Source organism: Patagioenas fasciata, chromosome 8 (assembly GCF_037038585.1).
Source record: "Patagioenas fasciata isolate bPatFas1 chromosome 8, bPatFas1.hap1, whole genome shotgun sequence".
Taxonomy (NCBI): Eukaryota; Metazoa; Chordata; class Aves; order Columbiformes; family Columbidae; genus Patagioenas; species Patagioenas fasciata.
In genome coordinates this window covers 35,486,966-35,508,459 of record NC_092527.1, presented here as the reverse complement: position 1 = coordinate 35,508,459, position 21,494 = coordinate 35,486,966, and the positions used below count along the sequence as shown (strand labels likewise).

The 21,494-nt window shown below is 36.7% G+C and overlaps 1 protein-coding gene across 1 annotated transcript; it reads right to left on the bottom strand.

The window, feature by feature from the left end:
- Nucleotides 1-759: 759 nt before the first annotated feature.
- On the bottom strand, nt 760-20,792 carry CCDC172 (coiled-coil domain containing 172). Its single transcript, XM_065843977.2, has 8 exons — nt 20,597-20,792; nt 20,317-20,402; nt 16,958-17,074; nt 15,422-15,587; nt 13,396-13,497; nt 12,326-12,428; nt 1,695-1,782; nt 760-890 (listed from the first exon to the last, which is right to left on the bottom strand). The coding sequence occupies exons 1-8, from the start codon at nt 20,673-20,675 to the stop codon at nt 858-860; spliced, it is 774 nt and encodes a 257-aa protein (XP_065700049.1). The 5' UTR covers nt 20,676-20,792; the 3' UTR covers nt 760-857.
- Nucleotides 20,793-21,494: the final 702 nt, after the last annotated feature.

Genomic DNA, 21,494 nt, shown 5'->3' with positions numbered 1-21,494 from the left:
CCAGAGTGCACTGCAACTGGGAATGTTTTTATGTGGTCTCCTTGTACGCACTTGAATCTTAAAGTCAGTTCCTACTATGGGGCTGGGAACTGCTGCAGCAGTTGTCTGTCCTACATGCTTGAATGAATAGGGTTCCTTATTTAATGGGAATTCTGCCCCAGTTCTCTAGAAATGCGAACTTTTCATTTACAATACAGTTTTATCTTTGCTGTCAAGCACTGAAGATAGCACTCAGTATTCTGTGGGTTGTAGGAGAGGAAGAAAAGAAGACTTCTGATGATCAGAAGGCAAGTGTTAAGTAATGGACTGGCTTAACCAGCACTGGAGGCATCTGCTGCTCAGGAGATTTGGAAAATCTTCTGGACTATTAAGCAGCGTTGCTGGAATTGAGCTGGTTCAAAGAGCTTGTTACAGGATTGCATTATCAAGTTATAAACTAAATAGCCACAGCTTCTGTTAAGTATTTCTTGATGGTAATAGCAGTCTGTCTCTCAAGACCACAGCACTACATTAAAAATAGGAGAGCGTTCATTGTAAAAAACGGTACAGAGAACAGAGCCAGTAATATAGGAACTCACCTGTATGTGTAGCGGACTATGTACTGTCCATTCATGGACACGAAGAGGAAACTGAAGATGGATGGCTGTTGAATTTGTAGGAAAAACATAAAAATCTCACCCCTTTAAAATGAACAAAATTTTATTTTAATGAAAAGCAAAGGCAGATGCAAACTGTGGTTTAATCAAACAAGCAAACAAACAAAAAAATAGAAGCAAACCTGATAGACCCTGAGTAAAATGGTTTAAATATACTCAAAGACTATCTTCTGATACTCCATATCATAAGTGACATACTCTTCACTTGTTCAAAGACCTTTTTTGTGATAGATTCTGGAAAAGAGAAATAATTTAATTCTGGAAAATGAAATCTGAGTTCACTGTGTTCTTTACAGTTACATTATTATATATATTTTTTTATTATATATATACATTATATAATTATATTGTATCACTTATATTCTTCTAACAGAAACTTGAAACTGATCTTGAAAGTGAGTAATACAGATTTCTCATGACTGTTATTCTGGTATGGATGCGAGTAACAGCTGCATCTTCACACAGCTCAATCAGGGCATCTGAAATGAACCTTAAAAAGCCTTTTTTTTCCCAAAAATTGGACTTGAAAATATTTTTTATCTTTGTATTGTTACACAGACTGGCAATCAAGAAATTGAAGTTAGCGCTGACATTTAGAGAAAAAACAAATTTTTGAGTGGACAAAATAAAATATTATATGAAAAGGATACTATTATAGTCCTATTTCTCCATATTTCCATCTTCCATTGAATTGACAGCTGGAGGTACAGATTAATTTAGCTCCTAGATGTGTGATCTTTTGCAGCTTTCAAGAAGTTAATGATTAGTACTAGTCCCCCAAATATGGCTTTCTTGTGCTAAAAATGTATCTTTAAATTCTTTTCTGTGCTTCCCTTTTCTGTGAGAAATTATATTCCTGGGTATTTGGAAATAATAGACTAAAACAAATAAGAATTGGAGTGCACCTGCAATGCAAAGAAGTTTGGCTGTGTGTATAGTATAAAAATCTGCTTATCTAAATCATTGCTGAACATCTTAAATTACACCTTTAAAACTAAAGTTATCAAACACTTAGAATCCTTCATTAAAACGGCATACCATCTGCAGAATTTCAATTTCTGTTCGAAGAGTCTCACAGATACTTTCCCAATCATCATCTTTGCAATTTTCCAATTCTTTCTTAAGCCTGTGTCCAAAACCAAAATAAATTTTGGGGTTAGAGAATTGGTGGTTGGATAACTATTTTTTTCAGCTTTGGTCCCAATTGTCCATTTGTCATATGTGAGAAAACCCTCACTGATCTATCTGCACGATCAGCATTTTGGTTTGCTGGTTTTGTATTATAGTTGGCACTTCACCCTGCTACTCTCCTGCAATATAGTGCGATTTCATTTGGCACCAGCAGTTGTGAATGCAACGTGAGTAAATTCAGAAAATGACATTTGGGGTTTTTGCAAAGTGTATCTTGACTAAATACTTTGTTAGACAAATTTCTGGACCATGTTGTTTTCATAAACCATGAAAGATTTATGGCCTCATTAGTCATCATTTCCCTTATTAAACAAGTGAATTTAAACGTTGATACTTAGGAAGGGCCATATGTTATTATTCCTACTCTCCCTCAGTATCTGCTTGTAGCCGCTGGTGCAGACAGAATGTTGGATTAGATCGATCTTCTGCCTGACCCTGTGCAGCCGTTCCTGTGCAGTGTTGCTCCGAACCCCTCCACAGATTTCTTTGCTGTTGTTGTCTCCTCACTTCTCCCATTACTCTTCAGCACTAACTGACTGTTTCCCAATAGTCTCAGCCAGGAATTCTCTAATTTTGCTACAATAAGGACTGATTTTAATATAGTGATTATTGCATTAAAAAGAGCATAGACTTTTTCTCAGCTCTTTCAAGATTATATCATAGCCTAAATGAAACTAGTAGCCATTTTCTGTAAAAATACTATTTTAAATCATTTTTAATGCAAAATATTAGTAGCTTAATGATGAAACCTGTTAGGAAATCAGACAGCATGGAGCCGGGACCATACAGAGAGCAAGCTCTGCATCCATGGGAAGTGGACAGCAAAAAAACTTGTAGTGTGCAGTTTGCTCTTCCTAAATGAGTGGAGATGTTCAGAGCAGCAGTGCTTGCAGGGCTGGAACTTCCTTTGGCTCTTTGAGGCATAAAGCAGTTTTTACAAACAGCTCTTGGCTGATTTTTGCCATACAGAAACAATTAACAAAACAAACCCTAGCAATGGGATTCTCAACTGCTGTGGCTCCTGAAACACTGCAGCTCCTCTCCAAATGTTTTCATAGAATGAAAAGAGGCAGAAGACTTGACTTACCTAACACTGTCTACAAACCAGGCTCACAATTCCGAGTTTTGAGAACCAGAAAATAATGCAGTTTAATTGGGAAAAAAACGTCTGTAGAAAAACACTTTCCAAGGGAAATATCAGTGTTTGGGAAACATGTAAGACATTGGTCCTGCAAAAAGTAGACACCTAAATTTTGTGCATCAATGATTGTAGTAGCTGCCCAATTTACTTCAGGAAAAGCCACAGCCTGCTAATCTCAGAGAAAATGCTCTCCCATTGTCTTCCACATTGTAAAATTGATGCACAGTCTGTTTGCGGGTTGTCAGGCCAAGCATGATACCAGTCTGTGTTAGGTGTACACTAAGGACAGAACAACCAGAAGATAAGCAGCAAATGTTGCTTATCTGTGTCTTGGGATTGTGAATTAATTACTATTGATGATGTGCTTTGAAACGGCAACATCTATGAATTTTAAAATTTTATTTAAAATATTTTCTAAAACTTTCAAATGTGGTGACAGCACAGCTCCTTACATAGCATGGGGTAGTGGTGATAAAAGATATTCATTCTGATGTGGTGTTTAATTTTCACATTAATCAATTGATTCTGCTTTCAGGTCTTCCTTCTTTCTTATTTAGAAGCTAGATAATTACAGTATGTGCCAGGAATATTATACTCACAAAACAAGGTCTGTCTGTTAGGTTATAGTCTACACAATTAATGCATTGGAGACGCCTGAGTTACTGAATAAATGATGAAGTTTTACCAGAAGGAATGTGAGACAATGGAACTATTCAAAAAATGTTTAACGTGTAAGCAGATTTAGCTTTTTCATTTTACATTTAAGATAAGCAGGATATTCATATTCATCCTTCCACTATCAGATCGAATGTGCAAACCAATTATTCATTAAACTATACTGTCTAGATGGAGGACAAGTTTTCTGTCACCTTTGGAAGTGGAAAGAGATGTACCTTTTGCCAGAACAAGGATTAATTTGACAATTACACCCTCCTTATGACTATGATAAAAAGCCAATATCTTAATAAATATTGTGAAAAATGACATCAGTCTTTGTCTCTCCTTGTCCATTGTTTTTATTTTTAGAATTTGGGTCTCCCTGATGGCAATAAGTGTATCTTTTAAAAAATTCATTGCATTGTATTAACAGAGTATTGGTAGTTTACAGCATTACAGGTAACGAGCTCTAATGAACAACTGGAGCTGAAATGCCTTGTTTGTGAAGAGGTTTGACTACTCCTTTGACAAACACCCAAGATAAATAGCAACAGTAAAACTGAGCCTTGTATCAAGTAGGTGGGACCACAGCATAAGCATTTTTGGATGCTAGCTCGCCTTAGACGGGGCTCTCAGTGGTCCATTTTCCATTACTCTTGAATGGCACAAGTGACAAAGAGATGAAGGAGGAGGAGATCACAGAAAATAATCAATTTTGCAGCTTTGAAATGAGCACAGCTATTAAATGTCATTGGCATTCGTGGCTGAAATGCACTCTTCTTGATTTTCAGCTGTATGTGCAGAAGGCAAATGGGAAAAATAATTGTGAAATCAATACATGCTGGTATTATGAATTGAGCTATGATGAAAATTATGTTATTGTCAAACAGGTTTCTCTGAAATCTTTGAATGTTCAGATTCAAATTACTGGATCAAGAGTTCAGTAGCCAGGATGTGCATTCCAAGAATAATTTTAGGTAAAGAGGCCTCAAAGAAGAAATAGTTTGTGTAGAAGGCAGGGTGAATATTATGGTCTTCTATACAGTCTTAACCCTATCTGGTTATTGGGGGTGCAGAAGGAGCACACTGTCTCTTGGTTATGTTTTGCTGAGACAAGCGAAACATTATTTTCATTCTTGTTTGCCTTGTTTATGACCACTCTTTGATTTTTTTAACCATAAATATGAGGAGAAACACTAGAGTGTGCTATAAAACAGAATTGCTTGACATTGATATACAGGGCATAGAATTTATGGTATGAAGTGAAGTTCCGTAAGAAGTTACATATAAGCTTGAGAGTATGTATGTTGATTTTCTGGATTTTATCATAAAGATACTGAGTCTGAAGAAAAGTATAGAAGACTTTAGCTTCTTGTCTCACACCAAAGTAGAGCTAATGCTTTGAGGTCATTCGGTCTCAGTTCAGTACCGGTACTGATTTAATGTCTACGTTTCTACAGTGAGAGCAAGATTTTGCTGGCTATTTACAATTTACTGACACTACTAAACAGAAAATGCTATTGATACAGCTGAAGAAGTCAATAAATTTCAGATTATTATCAACTGATTGAGGAAGGGAGAAAATTAGTCTTAAATGGAGTTCAGTATCTCAAAACAAATTCAAGCACTTGAGCTGAACAAATAAATTATAAAAGCCTGTGCTTCATGGAGCAGAAATGGAATAAAAATTAAGAAAGTGATCTAGAAGTGATAAATGCTAGCAAGAAGATGAAACATGCAAGTGAACAGGGTACTAGGCTACATAACAAGGGTAATTAAATGTAAATTAAAATAACTAGAAATACCTTAGGTAAAATTAGAAAATTTCAGCTTTTAGTGTTTTGGATCAGATCAAATGCTGATTGTAAAATACATCACTATCCTTGATTAAAGCCTGCGTCTTGCAGATGTTTTCAGGCAACTGTTTATGAAAGTAGTTCTAGGTCTTGGGTATTTTTGTTATTCTTTGGTGGTTGGTTTGTTTGTTTAATTTCTATTCCCCAAATACATAAAACATTACAAGAAGTTTTAAGTAATATATTATTACGGTTGAATAAGCATGGAAAGGTTAAGGCACACTGAATTAAATTGCACATTTAGAGTGCGATTTGCTTTTGTGCAGATAGAAAAACAAAGTTAATTGGACTGTTTTGTGTGGGAACTGTAAGTACAAGTTACATAGGAAAAAATTTAGAAGAATCAGAGACATCAAACTGTTTTTAGGGGTCAATAAGATTCCTATTGAAAGTCAGGGAAAATAAATATGGGATAAATATGGGTCAATGATCCTTCTAGTTCAAATATATTGATTTTTCTGTTGTACAGGCAAAATTTGATCTCAATCCAGATTTATTAATACATCTACCATATTGCTGAAATTAGTATCTCTAGTCTCTACTGCTTTGCTTCACATGAACTACAGAATTTTCTCGGAGCTAGAAAGGATTTTAAAATGTCCTTGTTTCCATCTGCATTGTGGGCTCTCCATTCTCTGCTCATCTTCCACGTTGAATGCATCCTTCTTGAAAAGTAGGTGAGAGATTTGTTTGGAATATTCTTACACCCTCCTGGTTTTTGTTGGAAATACCTCTTGCTTTTTTCTACAGCTATATTTACTTTTTATGTTTATAGTTGATTTTTGGTAAGGTGGCATGCTCAGGCCTCTCTTCTCTTCTTTCAGATACCTATTATTGAAGTCCCCTGTTGTGTACAAGTACATCACCTGTATATAATTATATCCATCCTCTTTTTCAGTGAATACAGCTTACAAGGTCTAGAGTTTTTCAATTGTTTTACACTATTGTCTTAAACCACTATTTCAGAGTAATTTTTTGAGTCATTAAGCAAGACCAGCTGTAAGTGTAGTTACCTTCTTCCAGCCCTAGAATTTTCTTTTTTCAGACCTATCAGTATTGTTGCTATTAGTAATTTCCTTAATTAATTTTAATATGTCTTCCCCAGGTTAACTAGTAGTTTCCCAGATGGGATAACATCAAATACTTTTACGTCTAGAGGGATGGCATTTGCATTTTCTTTGTCTAACCAATGGGCTGCCTTATCAAAGGAAGATACCATTAGTCAGATTTGATCTATTTTTTGTAAATCCATACTGCAATTTACAATGGAAACCTGTTTTAACATCATTCAAACTATAACAGTTCCACTAGGTACTACTATTAAAAAGAAAATCTTAAAAAATTGATGAGGAGATTGTCATTAAAAAACTCATTTTGAACCACATATATTACTCCAGAGATTGATATTTCTTGATTATAAAAGTTAACATAAAATTAAATTGCAACTATTTTTTTAAGCCACCAGAACCATGCACGGCCTTAGGCAGTCTGCTGTTAGCATGAAACATTTGTTCAGCTCTAATGAACATATTTCCCATATGATTTGTATGAAAGAAAGCATCACTTTTTCTTTCCTAATTTTGGTAATGAAGTTTCTTTTTCTGTATTTTGAAGTATAAGAAACAACACTATTTTTTTAGGAATTAGGCAAGTATACAAAGCCTTGAACTATTTAAAAAGTAAGCTGACTTCATGCATTTCCCTTTTGCTACTGTTTTTCTGAAGTAAAACATAAATTCAGGTTTCAAAGATAGAATTTAGTTTTAGACCATCTTTAGTGTGAAAAATATCAATTTTAGGTAGAAACCGCCTGTTCTTAGTCTAAATAAACTGTAATTAAAAATATTTCTAGGTTGCTTCACATAAGGCAACACATAAATTTAAAATTAAACTGTGAAAGAAGATAATTAATATAGTAAGTAATTTGAATTAATGTAATAGTGAAATGGCATAGCTAGGAATTCGCTGGTATCTGTTAGTCTCTGCTGGAGTCCTGTATTGTTCCACTGAAGTGATGCTACTTGCCAGGGAAACACGACTCAAGAGAGCTGATGCCAAAGCTCTTTCCTGCTGTTTTTTGTTTGGGGTTGGCTTTGGCAGAGCATATGATTAAAATAAAGCTTTTTATTTTAATTGTAGCTCTTTTCTGAAAAAAAAAAAAAAAGCCCTCTTTTCTTAATATTTTGCTGAATTATGCACCTGTATAATGAAACACAATTTGCAGGGTGCCTGCTTCGAAGAAGAGGGTACACTGTCATATCCATAACTGTATCTGTGCTTAACATTTGAATTTTGGTTAGCTTTCTCCTGTATCTGATATGTGCTACTATGAGCCTATAACAGCAGCGCCAACAGCTATTGGAATTACTGGTGTGTGCTTCTCTTGACCTTATATAATACTTTGATGGATTTGGGAGAAATTTTATGAAACTGCAGACATAGTATAGGGCATTTCTCTCAGATCAAAGATGAAGTGCTGTAATTTGAATTAGCTGGCTACACTCTTCAGCCGAAATGCAATTTACTTTAAGATATATACTTAATTGTAATGAAGATTTTTGCCTTACCAGCTACTTTTGATATTGATTTTTAAGCTGGGACTAGGTATGTGATACAATAACAGACTTACAGGGTGATCTGGGAGCTACATATGTCAGGTTATTGATGCTGTCTCTCACATTTGTTCTAAGGAAGCACTAAAAACATCAGTATTTTTACTGTGTAAAGAGTGGTGTGATTTACTGCTCTGTAAGAAAAATAATCATATTTTATGCTTATTTCATAGGAAAATATGTATTTTTGATCCACATTACTTGTGTCAAAATATTATCATCTTTATACATACTAAATATTATTTTAAGTATAAAGTGAAATTATTTTCTTGCAGTACATTCCTTATGGGAGAAAAAAGCTTATCTTGCTAGGTAAAAAGGGTTATTTCTCAAACACAGTGTGTTCAACCACATTGATTTTAGCAAGACCAAAGCAATTAAGAGATACACTAGTGTATGTAAGATCACATTAATTGGTACTTTGGCTGCAAAAGGTCCTTTCCAAGTGCCAAAGCCGTATCTAGACTGTCAAGAGGGCTTCCTGGTTCACCGCAGGTACCCAGTTTTTCTCACTGACACTGAATGATTCTTTACTGTCAGATTCCTTCAGAGGGCAACCACAGGAGTGGCCAGGGTAGTTTGCTCAAGATCTGCTCCAGAGAGACTATTGTGCTCTGCTGTGGCAGCCACTGTCCCTCAAACGCTCCTGTGGCACCTCATAGGGTCTGCGACACACGGGGCAGCTGTTGTCATTTTGAGCCATCACTCTGCTGCACTGGATGTAACTCCTTGAAGGATTTCACACATTTTGAATGGAAAGTATGTGTATAGACATGACATTATATCTTAATGTCACAAAGACACTACAAAGGGACTAGAGTAGACATGATCTCACCAAATGCTAGGAAGTGCGGAGATGATGTTTGTTGCAAATAATGCTGCCTCTGAGCAGTGTAGGCACAAGCCGGTTCATATGTATTGATCTATGGGCTGTTTTCTCCCCCTTGTGCAATCCACAGTGATAATTGGTTCATTGGATACTTCAGACTGGAAGAGATGTCAGGAGGTCACCTAGCCCAACGTCCTTCTCAAAGCAGGGTCAGCTGCAAGGTCAGAGTAGATTACTCAGGCCTTTATCCAGTCAAGTCTGAAAACCTTCAAGGATTAAAACGATGCAACCAGTCTGGGTAACCTTTTCCTTTGCTATACTACCCTCATGATAAAAAAGTGTTTCCTTAGATTAATTCTAAATCCCTCTTATTTCTTCTGCTTTTTGCCTTTTCTTCTCCCCCTGTGCAGTGCCATGCAGATCCTTACTCCATCTTCTTGAGGACTTCTTTGTAGGGACTGGAAGGTAATCAGGTACCTCCAGGGGATACCCATACTATTTATAGCATATAATACTTTACATTCCCTTTGATTCTCTTAATTCAGTAGTCCAAATCAAAAAGTGATGAGTGGGTTTTGTTTAAAAAAAAAAAAAAAAAGATAGAGTTGTTTGTGATAGGGTTTGGGATAATTCTAAACAGCACAGTGCTATGACATGCAGAAGTAGACAAATGAGGATTGCCTGTGTGCCTCTATTGAAAAGCAGAATCTATTAGTGCTGACATGGAAGTGCAGTAACACAGCTATGTTGCTTCTGGCATCCAAGGTAATTTGTTCAGGGCTATCTCTCTCTATAAAGTATTGAGCTTTTCTGAGTCTATATGAGATTGAAAACAAGATAGAAGTATGATCTAGGAAAATCTGTCCTAGATTTTGTCCAGTATCTGAAATGAAAAATATTTCAATGTGAAGAAAATGTCTTCAACATACTATTACATGTCAAGGAGAACTTGCTTCTTGTGATGGTAACGTTACCTGTAGGAGCACTTTACATTTTGCACTAGATGCAATTATCAAATCATAGAATCAGTTTGGTTGGAAGAGTCCCTTAAGATCACAGAATCACAGAATGTCAGGGATTGGAAGGGACCTCGAAAGCTCATCCAGTCCAATCCCCCACTGGAGCAGGAACACCCAGATGAGGTTACACAGGAAGGTGTCCAGGCAGGTTTGAATGTCTGCAGAGAAGGAGACTCCACAATCCCCCTGGGCAGCCTGGGCCAGGCTCTGTCACCCTCACTCTGAAGAAGTTTCTTCTCATATTTAAGCGGAACCTCCTGTGTTCTGGTTTGTACACATTGCCCCTTGTCCTATCATTGGTTGTCACCAAGAAGAGCCTGGCTGGATCCTTGTGACACTCACCCTTTACATATTTATAAACATTAATGAGGTCACCCCTCAGTCTCGTCCAAGCTAAAGAGACCCAGCTCCCTCAGTCTTTCCTCATACAGGAGACGCTCCACTCCTTTAATCATCTTCGTGGACCATCGAGTCCAATCGTAATCTAACTCTAGCACTAAACCATGTCCCTAAGAGCCTCATCCTTTCACTTGGTTTGTTCAGCCTGGAGAAGAGGAGACCTCATCGTGGTCTACACCTTCCTCACAAGGGGAGGAGGGGCAGGTGCTGAATTCTTCTCTTTAGTGACCAGTGACAGAACCCAAGGGAATGGCAGGAACATGTGCCAGGGGAGGTTTAGGTTGAACATTAGGAAAAGGTTCTTCACCCAGAGGGTGCTGGAGCACTGGAACAGGCTCCCCAGGGAGGTGTCACAGCCCCAAGCCTGACAGTGTTCAAGAAGAGACTGGACAGCACCCTCAGACACATGGTGTGAACTGTGGGGTTGTCATGTGCAGGGGCAGGAGTTGAACTTGATGATGCTTGTGGGTCTCTTCCAACTCAAGACATTCTATGATTCCATGATCTATATGTCTTTTAAACCCCCCCAGGGATGGTGGCTCAACCACTGCCCTGGGCAGCCTGTTCCAATGCTTCACAACGCTTTCCATGAGGAAATTTTTCCTAATATCCAATCTGAACCTTCCCTACCATAACTTGAGGCCATATTCTCTTGTCCTAATCTAAGCTTATATTTGCCACAAAATGACATGTTTTATGAAATTGAAAAATCTCATAGTTCTTCTTGCTTTGGTGGTAAATGACACATACTAGTTTTGTAGTTAGTGGAATTTAATATATTTTATCCACTGTTGTGTTTTCCCCTGGATAAAACCAAGTATTGTTCCACAAAGCTGTGAGTTAATTTCACTACATAGAAAGACAGATATACATGGGTTCGAATGATTTGCTTAGGATCTCGCAGCAATCAGGGGCAGAGCAGGGCATTTAAAGTAATAAAATGTTTGCTACATCTATAACAGGAAACCTGTTATAGAAAACTAATTACACCAATTTAAATATTAAGCAGCATCATGGCAGTAAACTACTCCAAGGGCAGTATGTTATTTAGAAGGTAGCTGACAACCTCAGGTATCACAAAACCCAATATATCACGATGGAATGAATAATGTAAAAGACTGAATTATAGCATGCTGTCTTACAGAGTTACTGAAGTTATTGTTATTTACACTGTGCCTTCTATGTATATGTTGAATGCAAAATTTTTGCTGCTGTATGCAGAGTTGTGAGGTAACTAATTTTTATGTTGAAGGAATTTTGGCCATGTCTCAACACCATGTAAGAAGTTGTAGAGAGTTAGTATATAGGGCTGATATATAATTTTCTTTCAAAAAATGACAGTCAGCAAAAAATGGGCCATTACCAAATCGTGTCTCAGAAAAATATTCAGGGTTCTCTGCAAAATTTGATTTTTCTATGGAAAGCTTTCAAAACAACAACAGATTATTTTAGTCAAAACCTGAGAAATAAATGTATAGAAAAGAAAACATGATGTGTTTTCTCTAATGATCTTTGTTAGAGAATATTTTGGGCCAGCTTTTCTAGGAGAATTTCCTTTGCATTGTCTTTTAAATATTTTAAAATATCCACAGGCACTTTCATCTTGGTCACTATAAAACAGGAGAAAGATGGTTAATGTGGTGATATGGGGCCTTCTGCATGGGAAGTCATTCTGTTGAAAACATTACATTATTTGTTATATAGTGAAAGCATACACGTCAGATGAGCAAAATGACAAGAAATGAGTGGTTACCACTCAGTTCCTAGGAAACAATATTTGCGAGGTCTTCTTTCTTGGTTAAATCTTCAAAATTTTATTCTAAAGTAGCTTAATTAGAAGGCAAACTAGAACTGATGGGAAGGGTCGCAGAGGAAACAAATCTGTGTTTAGTCGTTTCAGTACAAGGCCACCTGACACAAGGAGGCTCCTGTGGCAAATGCACCCCATTGCAATGAGATTCTTACCTTAAACATTCAGGATCATTCTGAGGTTTTTCAGTGACTTTAACTTTTTCTGCTTCTAAATCCTTTGTCATTCTTTCAGCTTCCCTGATTACTTTCTCAAGGTCTAAACAGAAAATAACAATTACCTTATAAATATATATTAATCATCCATATTCAAAGACTTACTACATTTTCTAAATTTATCTTTTCTAATGCCTCTTTGTGAAGCTGTTCGTAGGGTAAAGACATCCAAATAAAGACATGAATTATTTTATTATTGTAATTGGTATGCATATTGCAATCTTCTAGAAAATTTTATTCCTTTTCCTAAATAATTTATGACCATATTTATGGTCTTTCTTAGCTTTCTTACTGTGACATGTTAATTAAACATTTGTAAAAAAAGTTACTAAACAACTTCTAGATGACATTTTTATCCAAATTTCAAAATCATCCGTATTGCCTGTGATCACCTTTGACACAGAAGCTTTCTTGATTCCCTCTATATCGATTTAGTTGTTTCTTTTATGTGGTTTCCTGCATATTCAACAAAGCTTTATCATGTAGACTTCTTTATTTTATATTTTTATGCACAGACTTTCATATACTAACACATAAATATCAGTAAAGAGATGACAGTTGAATTTACTAGACAGAGGTTTAGCACGTAGGCCAAATGTGTGTTTATCAGTCCAAGCCATGCGGCTTGTTAAACATTTAAATTTTAATTACATTCTTTATTTATAGGTTAATGAGTTTTAAACAATATTTATATTGATTTTAAGTTCACTTTGAAACATTAAATTCTCCATTTAATTATAAGTCTTACCAGCAAAAGTAAAAATTCACTTCTCAGTTACAGGTTATGATTCAGCACATCTGTAGACCTCAGTATCACTAACATTTAAAAAAATTTGTATTGAAATCCATAATATTTGTTATAACCATGTCTATAACAATATATAAAAATATATGAAAGTCATCTTTCCATTGCTTCTTTTTCTTGAGAAAAATAACTTGTCAGAAAACATTTTTCAGAAGCATTTGCCAAGCCACAAATAATCATCATAACAAGTGATTATCAGGCACACCTTTGAGTTCGCTTTGGAGGGTAAATAAATACTGCTTTAATTCGTTCTTCTCCAGCTGGAGTGCATTTAACTGAACATTTTTATGTTCCATTGACTCCATTTCTAAGAAAAAAAAGTATTTTAAATTAAAATGCATTGCAGTTCTAGCTTTCAAGATATAATCTGAAATAGTCCTAACTGCTTCTACCAATCTAGCAAAAAAGAACCTTAAACATAAAACTAAAATGTTGCATAAAATCCAGTTCACAGGAAATTATATGTCCTATAATGAATACATATCTATGAAAGAATTTTTTTATGTTATTAAGATGTTTGACATATCTTTTTGACTATAAAAATAATTTATAATGTTTTGCTTTAGAGTTAATTCAGTCATAAAGGAAGAACATTTATTGAATAGGTGGTGAACAAACACCTCTCAGCAGGACTAAGAAGAGTGTATTTTGTTTAGTGTTATGAACATTTGAACCTGACCATTGACAACATCTGGAATTAGTTGTAATTGTTTCCCTGACAACTGGAGGTCCTCATGTAATTTTCTTGTTATGAGTTAAACTCGCCTAGTGTCATCAGTGTGCTCGAGAGTATAGCAGATAGAAAGACAGACAAATTGTACCTTAAAAAAGATGCAATTTAAAAGGGTAGAATCAAGACAGCAAAAAACCCAGAGAAGAACATTAGTCACCTTTCATGTCCTACTGCTCTAATCTTTCAGAGACCATTTGACTAATCAGATCTGCCTGAATATGTAAAAATTAATCCTTAAAAGTATCGAGTGCCTCCCAATACAGGCTTGATTTTCAGTTGTAGATGAGAATCAGAGCCACAGGAAACACAGAAAGAAGGTATCACCAAGAAACTCAAATGGACAGTCAGAGTTCAGTAACTTTATATCAGAAATAGGGAATTCAAAATGCTGGCACTTGACTTGTAGAATCATGAGACCGGAAAGGACTCTGAGTGGTCATCTCCTGCATTCCTCCTCCTGGAGGCAGGATCCTCTGGGATTTTTGACAGACGCTTGTCTAACCTGTTCTTAAAGACCTTTGGTGCTGCAGACTCCTAACTCCTTTGGTGATGGAATCTCCTAAGGCAGAGTGTTTCAACTGTTCACTGTTCTTCCTGGAAAGATTTCTGAACACCCAGCCAGACCCTCCCTTATTGTGGTTTGCATTTTTTACTTTTTATTCAGCTCACTATAGGTGTGGAGAATATATTAATTTCCTTTTTACAGAGCCCTTTAAATATTTAAGACTGATATCCATCTTCCATCAGTCTTTTCCTCCATAGGTTAAATGGTCTGAATTCTTTAATTTCTTTTTCTTCTCTTGTTCTCCAGATCTCTGATCACCCTCACTGGTCCCATGTGGATTCGCTCAAGCTGGTCCACATTTTTTCTTGAAGTGCAACATTCAAAACTAGATGTATAGTACTCCAGCTAAGAGCTTAACTGCCCTAAATAGAGTGAAGGATTATTTTGCATGTCTCAGAGGTCGGAGTTATGTTTATGTCTCAGTATGGTGTTGGCATTCTGATGTCATTGACTCATGTTCAGCTTGTGATCTATGATGACTCCTATTTCCTCGCTGAAGGATTGCTTTTCAGTCTGGCTCTCTGTTCTGAGAAATCTCATATTCTCTCTCTTAACTCAAAGATATAGTAGCAGTAAAAGACCAATCTTACAAGGCATCTGTGCAGATAATTCTTTTGAAGCTAAAGAAGCTTGCATAGCTTGTGAATATAAGTATTGCAAATCAAATACAGTACATTATGTATGACAGCGCACCCCTGCGCTGGTTCACATTAGACATTGGGAACCACTTGTGCAGTTTTGCACAAGGACAGGCTTTAATTCTGCTTGTGTAGCGTGGTAGTTCAGACAATGTCCTCTCCATTTTTATTGCTAAGAGGAAATTCCAGACAGCAAGGGTATGGAATTAAAATTATTGTTTTGCACAGCTATGTTTTACTGATTTGTATTCATTCTCTGGTAATCCAAGATAAAATAGTCTAATATAAGACCTACCATTTTTCAACAGAGCTGCCTCTTTCTCCAAGTCATTTATTTCAGTCTTGACTTTTTTTTTAATCAGAAGATCTCTATTACTTGTTAGACCATACTCATTGGTAAACTCTGTTACTTCTTTAGTAAAATTGTCTTCTTCTTCAGCTAATTTTCTCTTTGAATTTGCCTGGAAAAAAAAAAAAAAAAAAGGAAAATTGAATGTTTATGTGAAAAAAAGAAAAGAAAGTCTTTGTTAGCTAGGCAGACTGTTTGTTTAGACTTAGACTTGTAGTATTAATATATTATTTATTTTTTGTGACTTATGAGGACATGAAAATGGTCTGCAGCTCTATAATTCTGTCTGTTTTAAGCTTTTTTTTTTTTTAAGTGAAGGATGTATTCTTAATAATAACACATTTTTTAAAAAAATCAATAAATTATGTTCCAGACTCGTGCCAGCAGTTTTTCTATTGAACTCTTTATTGAAATTAGTAGAAAGTTCTGTTTCAAGTCAGTAGCATAGTGTCACCACTCTTTTTGTAGATTGTTATTGAAAAAGAAATAAACGTGTTCGTTCCTCTGCAGAATGTAGACTTTACCTCCCTTGGTAAACTACCAAGAAAGCTATAGTTGATAGGAAGTGACTGTTTCATTTTCTGCAAAAAAAAAAAATTCAGTCGAGCAACACAATATTAAATTCCTTTAAAAATATTAATTGATTGCTAAATTAAATAAAAATAAATCACCCCTAGGTACAGGAAGAAAGAAATGATAACCTATATATCCAACTTGACTGGTTACAATTAATAGAAACTCCACACTTCTTCAAAGGATACTTAGCTCTTGCAGCTAAATATTTTTTTCTATGATTCTTAATAATACTTATTTTTCTTTCTTTCCCTGTATGCTTAGGTTGGGAATGCATTGGATGCTGAAGAAATGCTGAGAAGACTACTCATCTGTGGCATTTCTGAGTATCTACAGATCCAAGGATCCACAGTGAAGTAAGAGGAAGCCAATATTCAGGTTAGCACAACGGAGAACTGAAAAGCTTGTTGTCTGTATCTCTGTATCAAGATCCCTAAAATGTGGTGTTGGCCTCCCTGAGTTTTTCCATTGATCCTTCTCAATATGTTTTATTGTGGATGAGGCTGTCCAATTTAAGGTGAGACTTTCCTAGTTTTCTTTTCTAAAGGAAATAATGTTTCAGAATTGGAGTACAGTCACATAACAGCAGACATTAGATAAGGAAATCAAGAATGTGGAATCAGCTTTTTAGAGAAAATGCAGCATACGTTGATCATGGTTTAAATTAAACATAATCATTTACATTGTTAAGCATGCTACAGTAAAACCAACCAACTAAACAAAAATCCAAACAAACCACAAAACCACTACACACAAAATCCGAAAACCCAAGCAAACAAAAAACTAAACAACAACAAAAACTCATTTTCCAGATTTAAAACTTTACTTTTTCCATATTTTCAAATGTTAAAACTGTCTAGGCTCCTACAGGAGAAAAGAGCTGTCTGAATACTATAGCTGGAAACATACAAAGATTTTAAGAAGGCTGGTTTTTTGATTGATAAGTTCAGCTTTCTGTTTTTCTAAGCTGTCTTCACGTTTCTTCAGAATTTCTGCATAGAACCGTTTTTCAGACAGATGCTGAACCTTTCAAGAGAAAAAAAAGTTATGAAGATTATTGTTTTATTGATTCATATACACGATATGTACAATTAATGATGTTGCACATAAGGGTCTTGGTCCAGTCGAAACACAGCTGGCCTATCTGCTGGATTAGTAAAAGCAATATTCTTCCAATATATCACTAATCTTTTGAAAAGTATCCTTTCTTTAAACAACATGTTTAGTGCTGGTCCACCTATCTAAAACAGCTTTTTCAAGTCTTTTCAGTTTAGGAGACATTTTTTCAGGTTAAACCCAGGAAAAATATTGATCACTTGGGACATTTTAGCCAACATAATACAGTGTCCTCCATCTAATTGTGTAAAGCTCATCATGTACTAAATCAGAGAACACAATATTTGGAGGGTAGGGGTCCAACATCATTGTTCTGACCGAATGGCTGTGCACATCATCAACTCTGTAATGCTACTATTGCATAGGAGGAGGGAGGGATATGCTCATATTTTTCTGAGAACAATTTCTGGAATTCTTATCCAACAAAGTCTCATGGAGATCAGTGTATTGGTTAAAGACAGTTTGACCATAACCCACCTAACCCCCAAACTTCTATTTTACGTATAGTTTTATTTTTATTACTTTTAAACAGTAATTTATCTGGTAGAAGAGAATACTGTTCGACCATTTAATTTTCAAACTTTCTGAAGACCACCTCTCAATTTTCCAGTGCATTTACTGTATCATTGTCTAACCTATGTTAAGTTAATGGTGGGATAAACTGTAAGAGCAGATAAATAGGGAACAGCTGAGCATTGAAGAGTCTTGAAGGATGAGAATAATTCATCTGATGAAGTGGAGAAAAGGAGGTCAAGAGAATGACTCAGACCGTAATACTCAGAACAAGGAGGAGGGAAAGTCAAGTCAGTGGAGTGGCCCAGACTGGAAAGGCACGGGGCAAAGTAACAGGAAGGAAATTGAATAGTCAGGCTGATCTATGACCATTTGTGTGTGCAGAAGCAGAAGAGATCAAATAATAGTGATATGACAGAGGTTAAAGTGAAAAGATTGTTAAATGAAATAACGTAGATGATTTTGGAGATGGTGTAGATGAAGTGCGTCTGATAAAAAAGGGGAAGGATAGGGGAATCAAGTGGCTTAAGACTAGAATGTGACAGCTGGCAAAAAATAAAAAAGACCAGATTTTTTCCCTCATCCCTGATATGTCCAGCATGCTAAGTGTCCAGGAAGTGCTTGCCTCAGAAATATTTGTTTTACATATTAATTGAAAGACAGTACATGCCCTTATACTGTACTGATATTACTGAACATAACTAGCTGCAGTGTAGTTTCTCCATTCGTAAGATGCCAGCTTAACCTATGCATTTGCAACAGATTTTTTTTTAAGAAACCATTAAGCCGTGAAAAACAAAATGCTATAATTCAGGTTCTAATTACATGCTACCTGATTTTACAGAACGGAGGAAAAAAATAGCGTTTCTTAGGAACCTTTGATTTGCCACGGGTAGTCTGTGTGAAATAGATGTCAAACCACTTTTGAACTCCGTCTCATCTGCTTGGTCAGGCTGCTGTGTATGCACATGCTTGGATATGTGCGCTTATACAGAAATGTACTTGTTTGGTGTGGGACAAACTGAACAGCATTAGCTGAACAGAATTATATTAACTATCGTAGACATATGTAAACTTAATTCATGTACTGAAAAATACATTACTTTAAATAATTTCAATAGCTGTATAATCTTTAAACCTGAATATAGTCTGATTGAAATGCATTTTCCCATTCCACTGTTTTCTGTACAAATTCCTATCTATAAATGGATAAATGTCAGACTAAGCAAGCAAGTAAAATATATTTTTGTGGATGTCAGTGAGAATAATATTAATCCTGGTGGGTAAAGCACATAAGATTTAATTAGAACTAGTACTTCAGCTCTTCCCATTAGTCATTTACAATAATGGCTCTGCTCCTGGGACCTTCTATACCTACCACATAAACCCTGATTATAAATCACAATACATCAATAACAAATTAGTAGTATAAACCTAAAATTGTGATGCTTATAAATAAATTTATGAGCATGACTACGAAGGGCTTTACCTAACATGCAACTCCCAGATATAATTTATGTTGGTTAAATCAGTTATTATTTTAAAGCGCTTTTGGGCTCTGAGATTGTGGCATGCATAAATGCAAGCACGTGAATAACTGCTTGCATGATTATAAACTTAATTTGAAACCAGTAAATATTTGTAAATGAGTTAACTTTTATTCTGACCCCCTTGTTGGTATTTATTATGTATATTACTTAGTCTTTTAAAAAAGGCAGAAGAGCCTGGTTTTTGAAGGATGAAAATCATTCCCCAAACATTTATTTTCACAACTACGTGAGGTAATGCCCTGAAGATTCTCGAAGATATTTATTTAAGTGATAGGATACAACAGCTCTGACTTCAAATGAACCTTGATGTGCTTTCCTGTTGTGCATACACATTCTGCTAGCGCAGATACTTAACAGCACAGGGGATGATATTTAAACTTTGTTTTCAGGCACAAGCAAATGGATTTTCAAATCATTTGTAACCACAGGTGTTAATGGTGAAAAGTTCAGCAAAACTGGAAGCTTAATATAAAAATCTTTGCAGTTTGATTAAAGGCAAAGCATAGCAAAATCTTAAAAACTTTAAATAGATTCAGAAACTTTTCTCTGTCTTCAGCATCCCTAGAAAAGCTTTTCGGCCTTGTGAGCCCTGTGAGCCCAGGCTTGCAGGAAGGTCTTCAGTATATGAGTCAAGATCCTGTGAAGTAAACAAAGGGAATGTTTCCATGTATTTTCTGTGAAAGGCCCTTAGTGAGCAGTAGCGGGCAATGAAGGAGTGATTTTGGGGCCTCTGAAGGAACGTGCTGTAAGAAGCTACAGGATCGTTAGGACAGGGCTGCTCACACCCACTGGAACAGTTTGGTGGCCATGTCTCCCAGCTCTTTGGAAGTGCTACCTGGAAATACTCCTACCCCTGAGGTGAGCTGCTCCCTGGACACAGCCAGAGGGCAGCCTGAAAGGCGAGATTTGTGGGAGGAAACCTTTTTTCACTACAGAAATGCACAGTGAAAGTTTCTCAGTGCCGTGTTATTCAGCAGGTGAAGTTTACTCCTTGAAAGGGTTTACGAATCTGTTCCCGAAAGAACAGGTCATCTGTTTGTAAATATAATGTATTTCATTATTATGTATACTATAAACATGCCTGCTTACCTTAGTTTCTAATTTCATTTTTGCAATGCTCAGCTCTTCTTTTATTTGGTTAATTTTTTCATAACTTCTATTTATGTCAGATTTAGCTGCAACACAACAAAAAAATGTAAAAATGTGTGCTCAATTAATTAAAGTTACATTCTTACAAAAACATGGCTTTGGCAAGAAGCAGCTGGACGAGATTTCATGGACAAACTCCCCTCATGACAGCGGAGGGGGGCCATTTCTGTCCCCCCGAGAAATGGAGACGCCATTAAGTGCGGTCAGCGCTGCCACAGACCTTGTTGGATGAGGCGCCTTTTCTCTCCCGCCTGCTTCTCTGTGAGCTGTATTTGCTGGAACAAAGCATCCAGGTTCATTTCTCCCTTTTTGAGGAGCCTGTGGGCTCTCCAGGTCTTGCTGTCTTTGTGAAGAGCTGGGTGATTAAAGCTGGGTTGCCCTGGTGGAAGGTCAGGCTGGACCTGGGCACAGCCCCTCCCTCAGGGCTCTGCGCCCCGCCAGACCTTGGCTATTCCCTCTGGCCTCCCTGTGTTTGGGAAGGAAACCCCAGACCACAGAGGGAAGCAACCGTGGTAGGTGGGACACAGCTGAGGAGGAAGAGGTGACAGAGCGGGACGGGTGCATTGCAGAACGTGGCAGGGCGATTGTGAACCTTGGGCAGAGGGGGAGCCCGCATGGGAAACACAGGTGACGGAACCGAGCGGGAGGAGAAGCAGCGTGGTAGGTTGCAGGAGAAAGGAGGTATTTGGCCAGGCAAAAGGCAGCTGAGGCTCTGAACCTTGTCAACCTTGCGCACGTTTGTGAAACGGTTCTGACTCAGGGTCTGGGCAGTTTTGATCAAACAGATCTGACTTTATTTCTTTGGGACCACATGCTTTATATTGGCTTTGTGTTGTTTTTTAGCCCTTCCTTTTTCTATGGAGCGATCACCATCCTGCTTACATTTGTTTTTCTTTTGAAGATTGATGCCTAACCTTACCAGCTAAGGAAGTAGGCTAACATCTGCTATCATACAAAAGAAGATGGTAAATCCAACTGCATAAAACTTAAGTAACAGTGATCAGACTCCCCTCAGCTGCATTTCACTGTCAATATAAAATGACAGTGTTCCTGTTCCAGTTGGTCTCAGTAAGCAAAGATCATAATGTAGCCCGTTGTATGCTCTTCTGGAGCACATT

What these genes read in the sequence shown, in the direction of transcription:
- CCDC172 (XM_065843977.2), bottom strand. Translation starts at nt 20,675, where the DNA reads ATGAACCTGGATGCTTTGTTCCAGCAAATACAGCTCACAGAGAAGCAG. An exon ending in AAGGCGCCTCATCCAACAAG is followed by an intron (nt 20,403 to 20,596) that starts GTCTGTGGCAGC and finishes GTTGTGTTGCAG; the next exon opens with CTAAATCTGACATAAATAGA. An exon ending in CCTCCAAAGCGAACTCAAAG is followed by an intron (nt 12,429 to 13,395) that starts GTGTGCCTGATA and finishes TTTTCTGTTTAG; the next exon opens with ACCTTGAGAAAGTAATCAGG.